The sequence below is a fragment of the Onychomys torridus genome, chromosome 18 (genome assembly GCF_903995425.1).
Source record: "Onychomys torridus chromosome 18, mOncTor1.1, whole genome shotgun sequence".
Classification (NCBI taxonomy): Eukaryota; Metazoa; Chordata; class Mammalia; order Rodentia; family Cricetidae; genus Onychomys; species Onychomys torridus.
Genome location: NC_050460.1, coordinates 16,306,979 through 16,325,879, shown reverse-complemented (window position 1 = coordinate 16,325,879; position 18,901 = coordinate 16,306,979). Strand labels below are relative to the sequence as shown.

General features: G+C 43.9%; 1 protein-coding gene across 2 annotated transcripts in view; it reads right to left on the bottom strand.

Moving 5' to 3' along the window:
- Efhc1 (EF-hand domain containing 1) overlaps positions 1-5,407 on the bottom strand; it is a 37,081-nt gene extending 31,674 nt beyond the window's left edge. The window contains exons 1-2 of one of the 2 annotated variants that reach the window (XM_036167967.1): positions 5,199-5,407; positions 682-903 (exon numbers count right to left, since the gene is read on the bottom strand). In XM_036167967.1, the coding sequence (XP_036023860.1) occupies positions 682-903; positions 5,199-5,327 (351 nt within the window). In that variant the 5' untranslated portion in view covers positions 5,328-5,407. The remainder of the gene's footprint in view (positions 1-681; positions 904-5,198) is intronic. The other variant, XM_036167969.1, reaches the window with a different exon arrangement.
- Positions 5,408-18,901: the final 13,494 nt, after the last annotated feature.

Below are 18,901 nucleotides of genomic sequence, written 5' to 3'. Positions count from 1 at the left end.
ATGTGTACAGGCAAAGAGCAGAGCCTGGGAAGGAAGGGAGAGAGCTGGAACAGGGCCATGGACGCCTGTCCAAACTCAGCAAACAGGGCATCACTGCTGTCTTTGAGAAAGCAGTCTGGGGCTCAAGGACCGGATACAACTATCCTCTTAAAGGAGTCATAGGTAGAAGGGGTTTTGTTGTTGTTTTGTATGAACTTTGCTAGAGAAAAATAGTCACTAGAGTGTTTGAAATAGAATTAGCACCAATGATGAAAGGGTGGATGAATGAATTAATGAAATCTTGTTTTAAAAAAAATAACTGACAAACAGATGGAGATGTTTTCCCACTGTATTGACTTCATAGAGGTTTAGGACTCATTTTTGCAGGATAGGTGGGACACAGAGCAAATGCACACAGTGCAGCATGAGTGTGAGATTTGGAATTTAGGCGACTTTTAACTGTATTTGGAAAATATTCTGGAGAAGTCTACAGGGAATTATTTTCTGTAGTCTGCTTCCTGCCCAGAAAAGGCCTCTTCCAAGGCCTAGTTCCGCTGTCTGTGACTAAGGGTTGAGGCATCAGAACAATTTTCTCTCAGAGTACTCAAGGAATTCTGTGGTTTTCTGATAACGTTTCTGCAAGTGGTCAAGTCTTAGACAACTGAAGTCAAGGGGTGCCCTAAAACCCCAGACGGCAGATACCTTTTTGTCAAAAGCTACGTGAGCAGGAACAAACTCGGCAGGTGGGGCCGGCCGGGGTGGGCCATAGGTTAAGACGGGTGCTTTGTTGGCCAACTCGTCCAGCTCGGCCTGAGAGAGCTGGTTGTAGTGGAGCCGGTCCCCGCCTATCCCCACGGTCGGACGTCGGGCAACTGCATAGCCATTCCTGTAGCCAAGCGTCTGGCTTCTGTGGAATGCTGTTTTCTGTAGGAAAGATTTATGCCATTAATAACCTCATACAAACCTTTAAGTAACACAACTAACTTCCTAAACTATCACAGCTTACACTTTTGCTTTAAAAATAAATTTTAAGATTATGTGTATGTGTGTAGATGTGCACATGTGAGTGTAGATGCCCTCAGATTCCCTGGACCAAGATCAGATGAGCCACCTGATATGGGTGCTGAGAATTGAACTCAGGTCCTCTTTAAGAGCAGTTCTTGCTTTTAAAGGCTGAGCATTCTCTCCAGCTCCAAATGTTTGCTTTTCAGCACCATAAAATGTACATCAAAACGTTTCACTGCATTAAAAGGTCTTTTAAAAATAAACTTATTTCTTTATTTTCTATCCCTGCCTCAGTTTCCCCTTCCTCCTCTCCTCCCAGTCCTCCCTCCCTAAAAGAGTATTTTAAACTTTTTAAACTGGAACACTTGGTCGGGAGAAAGGAGGGAAGTAGAAACTACCTAAGGTTAAAAGAAAACAACCCTGCTCTGTGATGTCTGGCTTTCCTTACCTCTACCATGCCATTTCATCTATATTCTTTTTTATTTTTATCTTCATTTTTGTTGATCTTGTTTTCCTTCTTCTCTTGGTGGTCATGAACAATAGCCTTAGAAGATCTGGTTTTCTGAATTTTAATTTTACCTCTAGCAACAGCCCTTCTTATTATATTGACACTGACACATTCATGTAAGTCTTTGGAAAGCGGCTTGCTAGCATATTTAGAAACATCCAGTAATCCTGCCCTTATGCACTGAGTTTTAAAGATACATCACAAAATTACTGGAAAGAATGATATGCTTGAAGCTGATTATAATGGTGGCAAATATATGTGTGTATATATAATGCTTAAATGTTGGAAATCATCTGAACAACAAACACAAAGAAAAGAAAGAAATGATGGAAATTTTACTCACAGGATTACTATGGAGGAATTAAAATAGTTTTAAATACTATGCATCAGCCTGGTGAAGTACTTACATTTATTAAAACAAAAAAGAGCATCATATACAATTATATAAATATACTACAGTTACAAGCATGCAAACTGGATTTGGTGAACATTCTGTATTCTGTATTTCTGGATTTTGTTCATTTTCTGCAATGAATATATATTCGTTTGTCACTGGAAATGTAAATGTAAAAGACTAATTAATTTAAATAAAGGGGCAGAACAAAATTGAAGTTATATTAATTCAGTGTGTTTTATGTTCTTTGTGGGGTTATTTTTTAATTGTATATATGAATTTAGTTATGTACTATGCATCTATGATTTATAAATAATCATAAATTTTATTTCCATTAAGAATAAAAAGATTTCTTTGGAGTCCAGCCTACTATTTTTCAAGGTCTGTACTACTATCAAAGGAATAGCAGCATGGACTTCTGCTAAAAGGTTTATGGGACACAGACCTTTCCTTAAGGTTCATGTGTTCTGGGTTCCAAGTCAGTTGGCAGGAGCTGCCCCAGATGTGTGATGCACAGACACAGAATAAGATGTACTGAGCTGGGCAATGCAACCCCTAAAGACAGGCAATGTCATTCAAGGCTGAGAGTATAGCTTGGGATGGTGTGTTTATCATGTTCAAAGACTGAGGTTCAATTCTCAGCCCCAAAAGAGGGGAAGAGGGCTCAGGGGTGGCTTGGTAGGTAAGGGCTACTTACCACGAAGACTGACCACCTGCATTTGATCCTTGAAACCCACATGGTTAAAGGAGAAAATTCCCAGTCATTGTCTTATGACCTCTACACACACTCTGCAGCAACCCCCCCCCCCCAAATTATGAAATAAAACATTGATAACTTCAGTTCATTTTCTTTGTGGTTAGCAGATGTCTCTAGCATCAGTCAATTATGTCATGGGGCACCCCAGGCAAGGCATCCCTCAGGCCTCCCACTCTTCTTATTTATTAGGACTTGCCTTCTGGCCACGTTTTCTTTGGAGTTACAACATTCCTGCACTGATGAGGATGCAGTGGCCACGCTTTTTCAAATTTCAAGTAAGGATAATTAGTCACTCAGTATATTTCATATGAAGTATGTCCAAGGCAGTTCATATTTTCATATAAATATTTAAAGTCTGGCATTTTTATCCACAACTCTATAATCTCCCAAATCAACTCAACTCTGCCTTGTAGGTAACCCACACTCACCAACACCAAATGTGTAAGCTGATTCTGTACAGCACAGGAAAATGTCTACAACTTTTAAATTATATAAAATAAAAAAGCTCATTGAAACAGAAAATCTATGGTGCTAGCCAAGCACAGTGGCTCACACTTTTAATCCCAGCACTTGAGAAGCTGTGGCTGGAGGCCATTTTGAGTTTGAGGGCAGCTTAAGATACATAGTGAACTTCAGGCCAGCCTAGCTAAAAAGTGGAGAGACCATGTCTCAGACAAACAAACAACAGAGAAACACACTCAGGGAGCTTGTATCTTTAAAATAAATGACCATGTTGTATCTTAACGCAACAGTAGAAGAGGGTCAGAATCCAAAGTCTCTTCACACTTGCAACTGAAATTGAAATTGAAATTGATGTCCCCTAGAAAACAATTAGACTAAATACTTTCCCTTCAGAATTATGAAATTTAAGGGTCTGAATGATTAAACTATACAAATCTAAATCACTACTGGCTCACCTGTGTTCATCACTCTACTTAATCTCAATGTTGATTCTCCATAATATGTGTTACTCTCTTAGAATTAAGACAAATGCTGAGTGCATTTAAGAGCTAGGGTTGGGGGTACAGCTCATTTGGTAGAGTGTCTGCCTGTCACTCACAAAGCTCTGGCTTTGGTGACCTGACAGTAATCCTAGCACTCAGGAGCCCAGAGGATAAGTTCAAGATTACCCCAAGCTATATAGTAAGTTTGAAGCCAACCTGGGCTACAAGAGACCCTGACTCAAAATAAATGAATAAACAAATAGTTAAACAATGTTAAGAGGAAAACATGAACCCAGACTACAATTGCAGCTGGGCTTTGATCTAAGGTATTTTTATTGTGCTGGAGTGGTGGTATTTTTTTTTTTTTCTGAGCATGTGTATGTGTGTGTGTGCTGTGCACATGCCTGTTTGTATGCATGTGGGCATACATGGGAAAAGCCAACGTTTACATGTGGAGGCTGCATCAGATAAGGGCCAGCTAGCTTGGGTTCCCATGGGTTCTAGTGACCCGAACTCTACTGCTCACATGCAGGCAGCAAGTGCTTCATCCTCTGAGTCACCTTCCCACCCTGGTTTATGCTTTCTTTTTGTGCTGTTCTTGTTCTGTCTGATTTGGATTTGTTGTTTGGAGACAGGGACTGGCTATGTAGCCCAGGCTACACTTATATTGATCATCCGTATGCCTTAGCTTCCCAAAAGCTGTGATCCAGGATGTGCACCAATACACTGGACTTGTTTTTATTTAATTTCATCTAGACAATGAATAAAAACAGCCAGGGGTCCGGGGGAGGAAGAGTAAGATACAATTTAAACAGGGGCCCTCTGTGTTGGCATGCCTTTAACGGGAGCATTTCTGGACGCTGAGGCAGGTGGTTTTCAAGTTCAAGGCCAGTCTTGGCTGCATACAAGATACAGCAAACAACCCCACCCCCACCCCAACACACACACAGTCTGAAAAAGAATTATAATATGTATTATAATATAATCATATATATGTACATATGTATGTGTATACACATACACACATAAATGTTAAGAATGTAAAACACAGGCTACGGAAAGAGAAAACACCAAGTGGTCCATGCGGTGAAGGAAAGTGAGATGGGAGAAATACAAAGAAGAGAGGAGGAAGATCGGCACTTTTTAAAGAGAAACTACAAGAAAAACCAAGATGAGCTGGGGAGGGATTCAGTTCTAGAGAAGGCTGAAGCTGGAGAGAAAAGTGACCTGTAACTCAGAAGATCAAGAGACTGGGGGAAAGACTCACTGAAAAGGAGTGTATACACACAGGAAAGGGGGCTGAAAGGCAGTGATCCTGAGGATTCAGAAGAGCTTGAGAATGAGGTAGGAGAAGATGAAGGCAAAGAGGCCCTGAGTAGGGTAAGAATGCATGTGGGGAGAGGCGTGGAGACGGCCTGGGGTAATCGGGCCAGAAGGCAGGTAGGTGAGGCTGGAAAGTGAGAACAGGGTCGCAATGGGGACCCAGAAGGTATGTGGACTACCAAGAGGCCGAGCAAAGCTCGCAGAAGCCGCAGAGGAGGGCAGTGAAGTCTGAGCGACGGAGGAGAGCAGAGGCGCGCCGAGTACAGAACCCTTCGGACTGGCCCTCACCGTGGAGTCCGTAAAGGACGAGCCCGGGAGAAAGGGCAGGCCGTGCACCGGGTTGGTCACCATCGCAGCCCTGCAGCAGCCGCCACCGTTGCCTTCTGCCGCTCGGGTTACCCTGGCGACAAACAGCATCCGCGGGCCTCTCCAGACTCCATGGTAACGCCAAACACAACGCAAGGGAAGGAAGAGGCGCCGGAGCGGGCATCGGAGGGGAGGAGGCGGGGCCAGGTATGCGCGTGCGCACAGGGCTCCAGAGGCTCCTGGCCACTGTACGTGACTAATGGGTGTGTCAGAGGCGGCTCCGCCCCTTCCTTCCCCACCCCTTCCCTTCCTCCTCAACCCCACTTGGTGGCTCCCGGAGGATGCAACAGAGGAGTTGTTTCTATGCAAGGTTGAAGGAGGTTGGTGTCCTCAGGCCTTGGCTCATGCAGTGAGGTCGTGGGTTTGAAGACGTGCTTTTAGATGAGTTACAGAAGTTCCACGATAGTCCTTCCCAGAGCTCAGGAACTCTTTCCCAACTCTGGGAAAAGAACTGCCATCCTAGTTCACACACAATATAAATAGTTGCTCCCCAGTGAAAGAGCTAATGACTTCAAACTCATGCTTCTTGGGGCCGGGGCCCTGGATTAGATTGTACTGGCTGCATTTCTGCTGCTCAGACATGGTTTGGACATCACCCCCACCCCCACCCCCACCCCGCACTTCCCCAATCCCTCCAGGGCTTCCTGGTCCCCTCTCAGCTGTCTATTCCACCCTGGTTCCCGAAGGTTGTGTGCTGAGGTCTCAGATCTGTATTGAGTATCTGTTGACTGCAGAGCAGGAGAGTGCCCATCTCAGTCCCTGCTTTATAGCTGCAGAAGCATTGGTACATCAGAGCCACAGAGAAAGAGAACCCCTTCAAAGAGAGAAACTGAGACACGAGAGAGACTGAGTCACGAGAAAGAAGCAGTTAAGGGCAGTGAAATACTACTTACTGAGTACGGCACTTTCTGGACAACGTAATATTTTTTTCATTAAAAAAAAAAAAAAAAAAAAAAAAAAGACCGGCCGGGCGGTGGTGGCACACGCCTTTAATCCCAGCACTCGGGAGGCAAAGCCAGGCGGATCTCTGGGAGTTCGAGGCCAACCTGGGCTTCAGAGTGAGCTCCAGGAAAGGCGCAAAGCTACACAGAGAAACCCTGTCTCAAAAAAAAAAAAAACAAAAAAAAAAAAAAAAAAAACCAAGACCCCAAGACCCCATTCCTGAAACATCATCAGGAACAGAGAGAAATCAAGAACCCATTAACGCTGAGAGCTTAAAAATAAAAATGAAGCCAAGATGCCCAGGGGTTTGGATTCATTATGTCTCAAGTTTTCCCAGGAGTCTGATCTTCAAAACATGGGGTTATGACCTATGAATTTAGAGACACGATAGAATAGTAAGCCTGAGGGAGAAGACATAACTCAGCATCATGGGTCACTTGCTGCCACCAGTCAGATGGCAGCTGTAATAGGCTTCTTTAGAGGAACAGAACTAATAAGATGAATCAACAGAGAGGGGGCGATTTATTAGAGTGGCTTACAGGCTGTGGTCCAGATAGTTCAACAATGGCTGTCTACCAACAGAAGGTCCAAGCATCCAGCAGTTGTTAAGGAGATATCTCAGCCGGTTCAGTATATGTCAGAAGCCCTTCTTTACATAGGCGCTAACGCCAGTGAAGGAATGGACTTGTTAGCAAGAGTGAGAGCAAGCAAGCAGAAAGCAAGCCCCCTTCTTCAACATCCTTTATATAGGCTGCCACCAGAAAGTGTGGCCCAGATTTAAAGTGGATCTTCCCACCTCAAAGATCCAGGTTAGAAGTGGGTCTTCCCACTTCAAATGATTTAATTAAGAAAAATCCTTCACAGGTGTACCCAGTCACTTGGGTTTTAGTTAATTCCAAATGTAGTCAGGTTGAACACCAAGAATAGCCATCACAGCAGCTTTGTCTTCATGGCTGCTTACCACAGCCAATCTTCCTGTGGGTCACTAACAGCATGACGGTCCAGGGGCAAGGATAAGAACATAAGTGGCATCTAAAGCCATCACTGGTGACTATTACACCTACCCATAAAGATTCTTTTCTGGTACCTCTTCGTTTCTCCTTAGTACTGTTTCTTATTCTTACCTGTCTGTGTCCTCTTGTCTTCCTCTTCTTCCTCATCTTCCTCCTCCTCTTTCTCCTCCTTTTCTTTGTTTTTGTTCTTGTTCTTTTTGAGACAGGGTCTCATTATATATCCCTTGCTGGCCTCTGGAACTCTCTCTGAAGACCAGACTCACAAAGATGTACCTGTCTCTGCCTCCTAATGATGGGATTAAAGGCATGCACCACCACTATACCTAACATCAGTGCCTCCTCTTCCTCCTCCTCTTCTTCTTTGGACAGTCTGGGTTGTGTGTAATCACCATACCCAGCTCTTGTCCCTTTCTCATTTCTTTTTCTCGTGTACATTAGTTTAATTAGGACTCCCCTATTATTTAATTAAAACCCTCCATGAACTGATTAGGATCCACTACATTCACTGAAAATATTAAAAACACCTGCCATTGCACTGTACCGGAGACACTGACTAGAATAGTGACTGGGAGAATTAATCATGATGATAAACTCAACCCTTCAGTTTTCCACTCCTCTGTACCTCACTGCTACTGGGTAGCCTGCATCACTGGTTACTGATTCATTGTGAAAAGCTTAAACTCTTACAGGCCCACCGTGGTAGTTTGAATGTAATTGGCCCCCATAATCTCATTGGGAGTGGCACTATTAGGAGGTATGGCTTTGTTGGAGTGGGTACAGCCTTGTTGGAGGAAGTGTGTCACTGTGGGAAGTGTTTCAAGGTTTCTGGTGCTCAGGATACTGCCCAGTGTCTCAATCAAGTCCCTGCTGCCTGCCAGATGTAGGACTCTCAGCTACTTTTCCAGCACTATGTCTATCTATATGCCACTGTGCTCCCTGCCATGATGATAATGGACTGAACCTCTGAAACTGTAAGTGAATCAACCCAATTAAATGTTTTCATTTATAAGAGCTGCTGTGGTCAGGGTGTCTCTTCACAGCAATAAAAACCCTAACTGAGACATAAGGAGTGGCATTATTAGGAGGCATGGCTTTGTTGGAGTAGGTGTAGTCTTGTTTGAGGAAGTGTGCCACTGTGGAGGTAGACTTTAAGGTATCACTTGCTCAAGATACTGCATAGTGTCTCAGTTCACTTCCTGTTTCCTTCTGGTCAAGATGTAACCAGCACCATGTCTGCCTGCACACTGCCATGTCCCATCAAGTTGATCATGGACTGAACCTCTGAACACAATTAAATGTTTTCCTTTATAAGAGTTGCGTAGTCATAGTGTTTCCTCACAGCAATAGAAACCCTAACTAAGACATTCACAATCTCTCCATCCATGTCAGTTCTCTTAAAGGAAATCCCAAGACATAGGAACACACTTAAAAGCCTTTAGGGCTGATCTGCCTGACTGCTCTGGATCTATCTTTCCTGGCTTGGGCAGAGAAGAGGTTTGTGGGACTGGAAGGAAGGGTAAGTCACACCTTAGCCTACTGTTCATGAGGAATCTATTTGTGTTTGAGGAATGACTTCTGTCCATGTGCTTTCTTTTCTGAGAAACTCCTACTAGTCAAATGGTTAATGGAGTGTCTTTTATCTACTTCTGTACCCCAGAATTGCAAGGACAAAGACAACTCTTGTGGTCTGTGGCCTTTAAAAATTGATATCCATGCTAAGGGAGGAAAAGCCAGGCAGGGTTTCTGCAATGGTTTGAACATGCTCTGTCCACTCTGGTACTTATGTTGAGATTTAATTGCTATGGTGATAATGCTGATGGCAGTGACAGAAAGTTTTGTCTTTAAGGTGACTAGATCATAGGGTAGCTGCCTCCTGAATGGATTAAAGCCTTTGTCTGGTTAGCAAACTGTGAATAGTTATTGTAAGAAGGGGTGTTATAGATCAGGGGTGCCTTTTGTTCACTTCTTCAGCTTTCTCAAGGCTAGTTTGTAGCACATTAACACTGAGTAGATGCAGCCACCACATTGTTAGATTGTCCCAGCCTCCTGAAACATGAGTCCCAACAATTCTCTGTTCTATTTGGGTGCAGTGGTACATGCCTAGGAGTCCAGTACTCTGGAGATTGGAGCAACTTTGAGGCTACACTGAGCTACACAATGAGAGTCTGTCTCAAAAATCAAACCAAAACAAACAAAACAAAAATCAAATCAACAAACAGAAAAACCAAAACCAAGCAAACCCAAATAAGATGGAAAAAGTATAAAAGCTGAAGGAAGGGAGGGCACTTTGGAGTGCTGTCTTTGGGATATGGCATGGCCTTTGCATGTGTGAATGACAGTAGCTTTAACTTCTTGCACAAGACTTGTGCTGTGGGATGGTCTTTCTGTATGCTGTGAATATGTGTTGCTACCCTTCGTTACTAAAGATGCTGCCTTGGCCTATGGCAAGACAGGTTATAGCCAGGTGGGAAATCCAGGCAAAGTTATGGGGAGAGGAAAAATGGAGTTGGGGGAGATGTTGGGAGCTGCCGGGGGTGGGGTGGGGAGCAAGATGTAACAGAACACAGGTACAAGCCATGTGGCGATACATAAATTAATAGAAATGGGTTAATTTAAAATGTTAGAGCTAGCTAGCAATAAGCCTGAGCCATAGACCAGCTTGTAATTAACATTAAGCCTCTGAGTGCTTATTTTATAAGCTGTTGTGGGGCCGGATGGGACACAGAAAAGCTTCCAGTTACAGACTTGACCAAAATTGGGTCCCTCAACACTCTATCATAGATGGAGGAGGAACTCACAAGGCTGGAAGATGTCTCCCAGGTAACCTGATTGGACAGACCATGAGAAGTTCCCTCTAGGGACTATTTAATTATCTGTATATAACTCACTTCTGTTAACTCTTTGTCCAGACTGACTTTACAGTTTTTGGTCCCACGACATTCCTACTCTTCAGTTCCTAAATTCATAGGACAAACTCCAAATGGCTACGTCTGTGTCCTGGATTATTTCTACAGGTATTCTCTTCCTTTCTGTTGAACAAAAACAGTATACCTTGATTCTGGGTGGCAGTGAGAGGACTGCTGGCCAGCAGCATGTCCTTGGAGTGCCCTCTCATATTCATTTCCACTGTCCTTATTCCCTGGAAAGTCTTATCTTCCAAGAGGGCTGACCTTGCTGAGTGGCTCACACCTGTGAGCCCAGCATTTTGGAGGAAAACAAGATCACAGATTCCAGGCTACAAAGTAAATTCCAGGATATGAAGTATGCTGGCTAGTTTTATGTCAGCTTGACACAAGTTAAGATCGTCTAAAAGGAGGGAGTCTCAATTGAGAAAATGTCTTCTTGAAATCTGTCTGTAAGGCATTTTCTCAACTAGTAATTGATGGGGAAGGGTCAAGCCCATTGTGGGTAGTGCCATTCTTGGGGTGGTGATCCTGGGTTCTATTAGAAAGCAGACTGTGTGAACCAAGGGGAATAAACCAGTAAGCAGCCCACCCCCTCCATGGCTTCTGCATCAGCTCCTGTCTCCAAGTTCCTGTTCTGTTTGAACTGTCTCCAAGTTCCTGTTCTGTTTGAATTTCTGCCCTGATTTCTTTCAGTGATGGACTATGATATGAAAGTATAAGCCAAATAAACTTTTTCTCCCCAACTTGCTTTTGGTTGTGGTGTTTAATCACAGCAACAGTAACCCTAACTAAGGCACAGTAAGGCTCTGCCTTAAAAAATACCCTCTGGATAAGTGAGACAATTGAATAGCTTGAACTGTTTGGGAGGCACCCAGGCAGTGGGACTGGGACTTGTCCTTAGTGCATGAGCTGGCTGTTTGGAACCTTGGCTTACACAGGGACACTTTGCTCAGCCTGGAAAGAGGGGACTGGACCTGCCTGGACTGAATCCACCAGTTTGAATCAGATCCCCAGGGGAGTCTTGGCCCTGGAGGAGATGGGAATGGAGGGGAGGGCCTGGGGGAAGGTGGGGCGGGGGCAGGAGGACAGGGGAACCCATGGCTGATGTGTAAAAAACCACAAATATAATAAATAAAAAAAGGAGAAAAAAATAGTGGTTGGTGTGAGATGGCTTAGTCTGTAAAGTCTTGCCAGGCAACCGTGAGGACCCAAGTTCTAGTCCCTAGCACCTATGGTATCTATCAATTAAATAAGAAAATTCCAGGGGGCTGGGCCATGTCTCTGTGAGTTTGAGGCCAGCCTGGTCTACAGAGCAAGTTCCAGGACAGCCAGGGCTACACAGAGAAACCATATCTCAAACAAAACAAAAACAAACAAAGACTCAAGGGAAGCTTTACCCCCATTAGGAATGAATGGGGGTGGGATGCAGGGGAGGTGGTGGGGACAGGAAAAGGGGAGGGAGGGGGAACAGTGGTTGGTATATAAAATGAAAAAAATTTAAATAAGAAAAGGGAGAAAAAAGAAAGAAAAAGAGAGAAGGAAGGAAAGAAAGAAAGAAAGAAAGAAAGGAAGGAAGGAAGGAAGGAAGGAAGGAAGGAAGGAAGAGTCAGAGAGAAAGGAAGAAAGGGGAAAAGAAAGAAAATCCAGTGACTTCACCTAAGGCTCACAGTATAGCCTGGGGTCATTTAATTTACCTCCATGGAGGGTGACTAGTCAGCTAAGTATTTTTACTCCTGTTAGGATAATGATAATTATAGCAGCCAATGTAAAGTAAACTACAGTGTTGATGGCTAGACCCTACAGTCAGTATGTGATAAACTCAAACAGGAAGCAAATTGGTATTAGAGCTCAGAATATCTCCACTGTGGTGGTTAGAATAAGAAAGGCCCCCCACAGGCTGATCTATCTGAATGCTTAGTCATAACTACTGGAGAAGGTTTAGGAGGTGTGGCCTTGTTGAAGTAGGTGTGGCCTTACTGAAGGAAATGAGTCACTGGGGGTGGGCTTTGAGATTTCAAAAGCCCAACCCAGTCCCAGTGTCCCTCTCTTCCTGCTGTCTATGGATCTGAAAGTAGAACTCCCAGCTACTTCTCCAGCGCCATGTCTGTCTGCTTTCTTTCTTTTCTAAGAGTTGTCATGGTCACGGTGTCTCTTCACAGGAATAGAACACTGACTAAGACATCTGTGTACTCAAATATTATTTTTCACCCATGTCATAAGGAATAGCACGAGAAACAACGCCCAATTCAGTTAAGACTAGAACATATGCTTCTGCATGCGCAGAGAATCAAAGCAAGCACTGAAAGAAAATAGAGTCACCCCCTTCTGCAGGGCCAAATCAAGTTCAGTAAAAGCACTGTAGTGTCTGGAGTTAGGACAGACAATAAGCGGTACGGCTGCAGTAAGAACCGAGCATTTGAACAAGGAGTTTGATACTGTCATGGCAGGGGGGTTGTACCAATAACTGAGGTAATAAAATTCATTGTACCTAGAATTGATGACATACCAGGTATTCGAAGAGATAAAATGGTTCAATAAATGCTTTGTCGTGGGCTAGGTTTCCCATTAACAATGGATACACAGTTTGGCCCACACCTACTCTTACCTCAGCTGTAGGGAGAAGTCAGAAATGTGTATTATTAATCTGAAAGGAGAGCTGTACAAGGAGTGCCGATCATTCAAGGTACCAACTAGTCACTGAAGCCACTGATTATTGTAGATATTCCTATGAAAAGATTATCACAAATCTAGGGGCTAAAACGAGAACATTGTACATTTAGTTATCATCTAATGGGGCTCCTGATGGATTCGTCTAATTTTTGGCTTTTGGCAATACCTCCTTTCCCTGCTTACTCCCCAACTAGAAGCTATAAGGTCCCTGTATCTTGAGAATAAACATGGGTTTGTGAACATAGGCACTGTGGCTAAGTAAACATTAAACTCTGAGTCTAGAGGCAGAAGTTTAAGAGATCAAGGAACCATTGGCTAGGGACTGTTTCCTAACTGAATATTTTTGCTTTAATATCCTTACACCCATGAAAATGAAAGACATTCCTCATTTAGCACTGGAGACATCATTGAACTCACCTCCTGCTTGTTAAATGACTCCAGAGTAATAAAACTTTCAGCTGTACACACACAGAGGGTTGTAAAAAAAAAATATGTGGTAGTAACATTGAATATAGTTTGGGCTTCCAAATGCAGACAGAAAAATGTTGGCTTTAAAACAACATGAAAGCCAGGCTCTGTGATTCTAGCAATCAGAAAGCTGAGGCAGGAAGTCGACAAGTTCAAGGTCAGCCTGAGCTGTATTGTGAGTTCAAGGCCATCTTGGGCAACCTGGTGAGATCCCATTCCATAAAACTAAGGACTTGGTTGTAGCCCAGTGGTAGAGTGCTTGTCTAGCATATGCAAGCCTCTGAGTTCATTCCTCGGGACCATAGGTCCCCTGCCAAAAGCACACAGGGAATGGCTGTGATGGCATCAGAATATCTGCAGCTCTTCTGTTCCCCCACCACTCATGCAGTATGGAATGGGAAAACAAAGGAGCAGCTTGGATTCTTGCAGCCATATCCTTACCCTAACTAGTAATGAAGATTGTATTTGTGTAAACTGAAGCCAAACACCTTCTCGAGTCTTCTGTTTTTGCATCTCTAAAATAAGATGAGAAGTGATGCTCACTAGTTGTTCTTAACTTATACAGCTATCTTTGCTTCTTTTCTTGTTTCTGTAATAAAAAACAAACAAACAAAACAACAACAAAAAACACTGTGACAAAGGCAACTTAAGCGAAAAGATTTTTATTTTACGATTACAGCTCAGGAAAGAGTCAGTCATGGCAGGAAGTTAAGGGAGGGAGAGCTTCAAGCAGTCGGTCACCTCATCCTCAATCAGGAAGCCGAGAGGGGTGAATCATGCTGCTGCTCAGCCCCCTTTCTCTGCTTACACTGTCCAATATCCCAGTCAGGGAAAAGTGTCAACCACAGCGAACAGGTTTCCCCACCTCAATACAATCAGAATAATGCCCCATGAGATGCCCAAGTGGCCATCTCCCAGGTGATTCTAGCTTCTGTCCGGGTGACAGTTAACACTAGCCATCATGGGGCTCATGTAGGAAATCACAGTCACTCCAAGCAATACATTACATGTATTTACTTATCTATTGCATGTGTATATGTGAGTGTGGGGGTGCCATGGCATGTCTGTCAGTCAGTAGACAACACAAGGTAATTGCTCTTTCACCGTGTGGGTTCCAGAAGTTGGACTCAGGTCATAGGTTTGGTAGTAAGTATCTTTATCCTCTGAACCACTCTCACAGGCCCCAAGCCAATGCATTTACACACATCGACTTTACTTACCATGTAGTCAGTGAGTGAGTCCTGTGTGTCTATGACTCATCATCAATCTCTTCCCTGAAGTCTGGGAATGAGAGGTCCTGGCGGAACCCCGGAAACAAGATGAAGTAACTTTTCCAGGACATGAGAGTTTGTTCTGCCGATGAATTCCAAGGGATGTGGCAGAGGGGAGTGAAGTGGAAGGGACCTTACAGATAAAATGAAACATAAGCAGGCAGCTAACTGATGGCAGTGGGGGCTCTGCTGGGACCTTGATCCAAACAAATCAACCTCATGTTAGTTAGTTAGTGAGTCACTGGGAATCAAACAGTGGCTGTTTAATGATGTGAAGGAATTGTCTAATATTTTAGACATGGTAGAAGCTTTATGATTTTACTTTGAAAAAAATCCAGATTAGCCAGATGTTAGATCCATGTAATCCTTGCACTGAGGCAGGTGGATTGCTTCAAGCTCAAGGACAACCTAGGTTCCACAGAAAATTCTAGGCCAATCTGGGTCATAAAACAAGACCCCATCCATCTCTGAGGAAGTACAAAAGTAAACCAATAAATAGATAAAAACTAGAAGAAAGATCCATCTTTTAAAAATAATCAATGAAGTATTGTGGGGAAAAATGCATGATTCACTTCAAAATATTATGTAAAGGGGCAAGCTTGGTATGATGATATAAAGGAAATCAGATTATTTACGAGTGGATAATTGTTGATAATTTCATAAGGATTCGTTATACAGTTCTGTCTAATTTTGTCTGTGTTTGGGGTTTCTCCATAAAACAAAAGCTAGCAGAAGGGGAGGGGCAGGGGAGAAGGAAGAAAAATAAGAAGGTGGGAGAGAGAAGGAGGAGGAGACAGGGAAGGGAAGAGAAGGAAGGGCATGTGGGCAGCCTCTGAGCAAGACCGGAGAAGCACAGATTCTGATTCTGCTGCTTGACAGTTCTGTGACTCACTGGAAGTTTGTTAATCTCTCCTAGTTGCAAAATGGGCTAATAATAGCCATTTCCCAGACCGTAAAGTTGTGTGAGCATAGAATGAGTAAGCACATGTCAGCTCGTGCAGTAGCTATTGGCATCTTGTACGTGCGAAGGGAGTGGTAACCATTGTCTGGTGGAGAATTTCAAATGGACTGTTCGAACAGTGTCTGGGGACTGGGAAAGCTAGAGATTATAAAATTAAGGCACAACTAAGGAACAGAAGAGGGGAGAGGATGGGGCACTTGAAAAAGTATTTATTTTTAGGTGTATGGGCTTTTGCTTGCATGCATGCCTGTGTGTCACATGTGTACAGTGCCTGATGAGGCCAGAAGAGGGCATGGGATCCTTTGGAACTGGAGTTACAAGTGGTTATGTGCCACCATGAGTGTGCTGGGAATTGAACTTTGGTGCTATCCATACTTTGACTCGTCAACTCTTCTCTATCTGGGGTGAAAAGATGCTTATTCACAGCTCCCAATGAATAGTCTCTCTCTCTCTCTCTCTCTCTCTCTCTCTCTCTCACACACACACACACACACACACACAGAGAGAGAGAGGAGAGAGAGAGAGAGAGAGAGAGAGAGAGAGAGAGAGAGAGCGAGAGCAAGCATGCTCAGGCATATGGAGGAGATAGTAACAAGCTCAGGGATGTTGTAGCTGTCTGCTCATTTTGAAGCAGAGTCCCTCAGTGGTTTGGAGATTGCTAATGAGGCTGACTGGTCAGGGAGCCCAGGGGTCCTCCTGTGTACACCTCCCCAAGTACTGGGATTCCAAATATGCAACATTATATCCATTAAAAACAAAACAAAACATGGGTTCTGGGGATTTAACTCATGTCTTTGGGCTCGCACTGTGAAATATCATACCTATTGGCATACTTTTTGTGAGACACAACACAAAACAGGTTGGAATTAAGGTGCAAAAAGTAAGGAGACCATGAGGTTTCTCCTGCAGGCCAAGAGAGCATGGGGACCACAGTGACAAAGGATGGTAAACCAGCCTGTTTGTGGTTTGGGGTCCTGAAAGAAGAATTCCCCTGCCCCCCAATGCCTGTGAGAGTCTGTGACCATGAGTACTGAGTACAAGGGAAGAAATATGGAAGAAAAGAAAAAAAAGAAAAGAAAAAAATTACTCCCCAAAACACAGCAGAACTCTCTCTACCCCTGTGTCCCTGGGAGGATGAAACGCATCTCACTCCATACCAGTGGAGAGAAATCCTTCCCAGAAGCAAAGGGCTTCTGCTCTGCAGGGAGATAAGTGGGACCCCAGAGAGAGGGTCCGGCCTTTCCATAGAACCCACAGCATTCTGCTCATTATGAGACGATGGAAGTAACGGTAACAGCAGAGACTGCCTCCAGCCTTTGCTGGATGCAAACCGCCCCAGGAGCCAAGCCATAGTATTTTTCCCATAGCAGAATCAGATTCTATGAGAAAGTCCGTGGAATGTTTGACATATTTCTTTAGCTGTCTTTGGGAAAAAGAAATTGGCTCAGTATGGAATAGTGCTCAGATTTACTTTGATGAGAAATGGGATCCATTTACCACATCCTGTGCATTGATCCACTTCAGTTGTCCTACACACACTAAAGAAGTATGGATAATCTGAGGCCAGTTGGTGGTTCTTTAAGCAGGTTTATGGTCTAGAAACTCTTTCTGGTGATTATAGATGAATCCCAGCACTGAGCACATGTGGAATTTTGTCTCTGGTACCCACCATCCCAGCAGCATCACTTAGAGGAAAAGTACAGTCAATCTGCATAGGAATTCAGAGAGAACTGCATATATAGGTCTGTTTTACTTACTGAAGAATGGAGTCAGGGGAACTGCATCACATGCTCCTCTCAATTGAAAAACTTTTCTGGTCTACACAATGATGTGTGGGAAAGAATTTTCTACATTCCCTTGATTCTGATGGGGAAAACTGAAAGCTTCAGATCCAAAGGTCCAAGTTTTGGGGAGATTCTGTTACTAATCAGGTAGTCCTGGGTTAACTTATTTGTAAAATAAGCTACATTTTTGTTTGTAAGCTATATTTAAAATTTTAAAATAGGGGCCATAAAAAAGGTAGTTGTCAATGCCAGGCGGTGGTGGTGCACAACTTTAATCACAGAACTCCAGAGGCAGAGGCAGAAGCAAGTGGATCTCTGTGAGTTCGATACCAGCCTGGTCTACAGAGTGAGTTTCAGGACAGCCAGGGATACACACAGAGAAACTCTGTTTTGAAAAACCAAACAACAACAACAAATGGCGACTAACAACGGGCTTGTGATCCCAATGGGGCAGTGAAAACTCATCTCAGGATAGGTCCAGTAGTGTAGTGTAGATCAGGTAAGCTTTTGCTGTTGTTTACAGACTCTCCCTGGGGTGCGACATTCCATTTCTGCCCAGAAAATTACCCAGAGTACAAAACTAGTGTCCACAGAATGAAGAAACATTCCACGTCTTTCTAGGAATCGGGACCCAGTGTCTTAGGCAGTTTAAAAATACCCTGGGAACAATCTGCTCCCGGACAAGCAGGTGCCCACAGGAAGGCAGAGCTGGTTGGGCCAGGCCCATGAATCAGAAAATTTAAAACAATAACCTGGTTTTGTGTAAATCGAAGGAAATAGAATCATAATGAGTAATTGGTAACTAAAAAAAAAAAAAAAAAATACTTTGATGAGAAATGGGATCCGGAATACTCACCCATTTCCTGAAGTTACAATAATCTCCTCATAAGGTCTTATGGGCTTCATTCTTACCTCCTACCTCGGTTCTCGCCAGGCTCCCTTCTAATCTGGCATGCTTTGGGCAAAATACAGATGTTTTCCCATCCCTTTCAGTGGTCTTCCCTAATCCTAGTCAAAATTGAGGGGGCGAGGGTGTAACTCACTTGGTAAAACAGCTGACTCACAAGTAAGAAGCCCTGGGTTTGATCCTCATCACTGCGTAAAAACCTTGCATGGAAGTGCTTGCAAGTCGATGATAATCACAACGCTCGCCCTCGAGCTGCCAGCAGCAGGACCAAAGTCATCCTCAGCGCCATAGCAAGTGTGAGGCTAGCCCCAACTGCATGAGACTCTGTGTACAAAACTAAACGGGGGCCAGGAGTGATGGCTCACCTCCAATGAGGAGCCGCTGGCCGCTCTGGCAGGGGACTTGGGGTTGTTACAGGAGACCCAGTGCCCTCTTCTGGCTTCCATGGGCCCTGTACAAATCTGGTGCACAGGCAAAATACCCATACACGTAGAATTAAAACCAAACCAAACCTGTACACTCACCCAGCCTTTCGGCCGATCCCTCTTCTTTGCTCTTTTTCTCCTTCTAACACACCACATACTTCATTTACCTGGTTTTCTGTTTCTCTACAACTACGGGGATTAAATGTTGCTACTGTGTCCCAGGTGCTTAGGGCCAAGCCCGGTTTCTGGCAGTGTTCCCTGTTTGGGGAGGACTATCA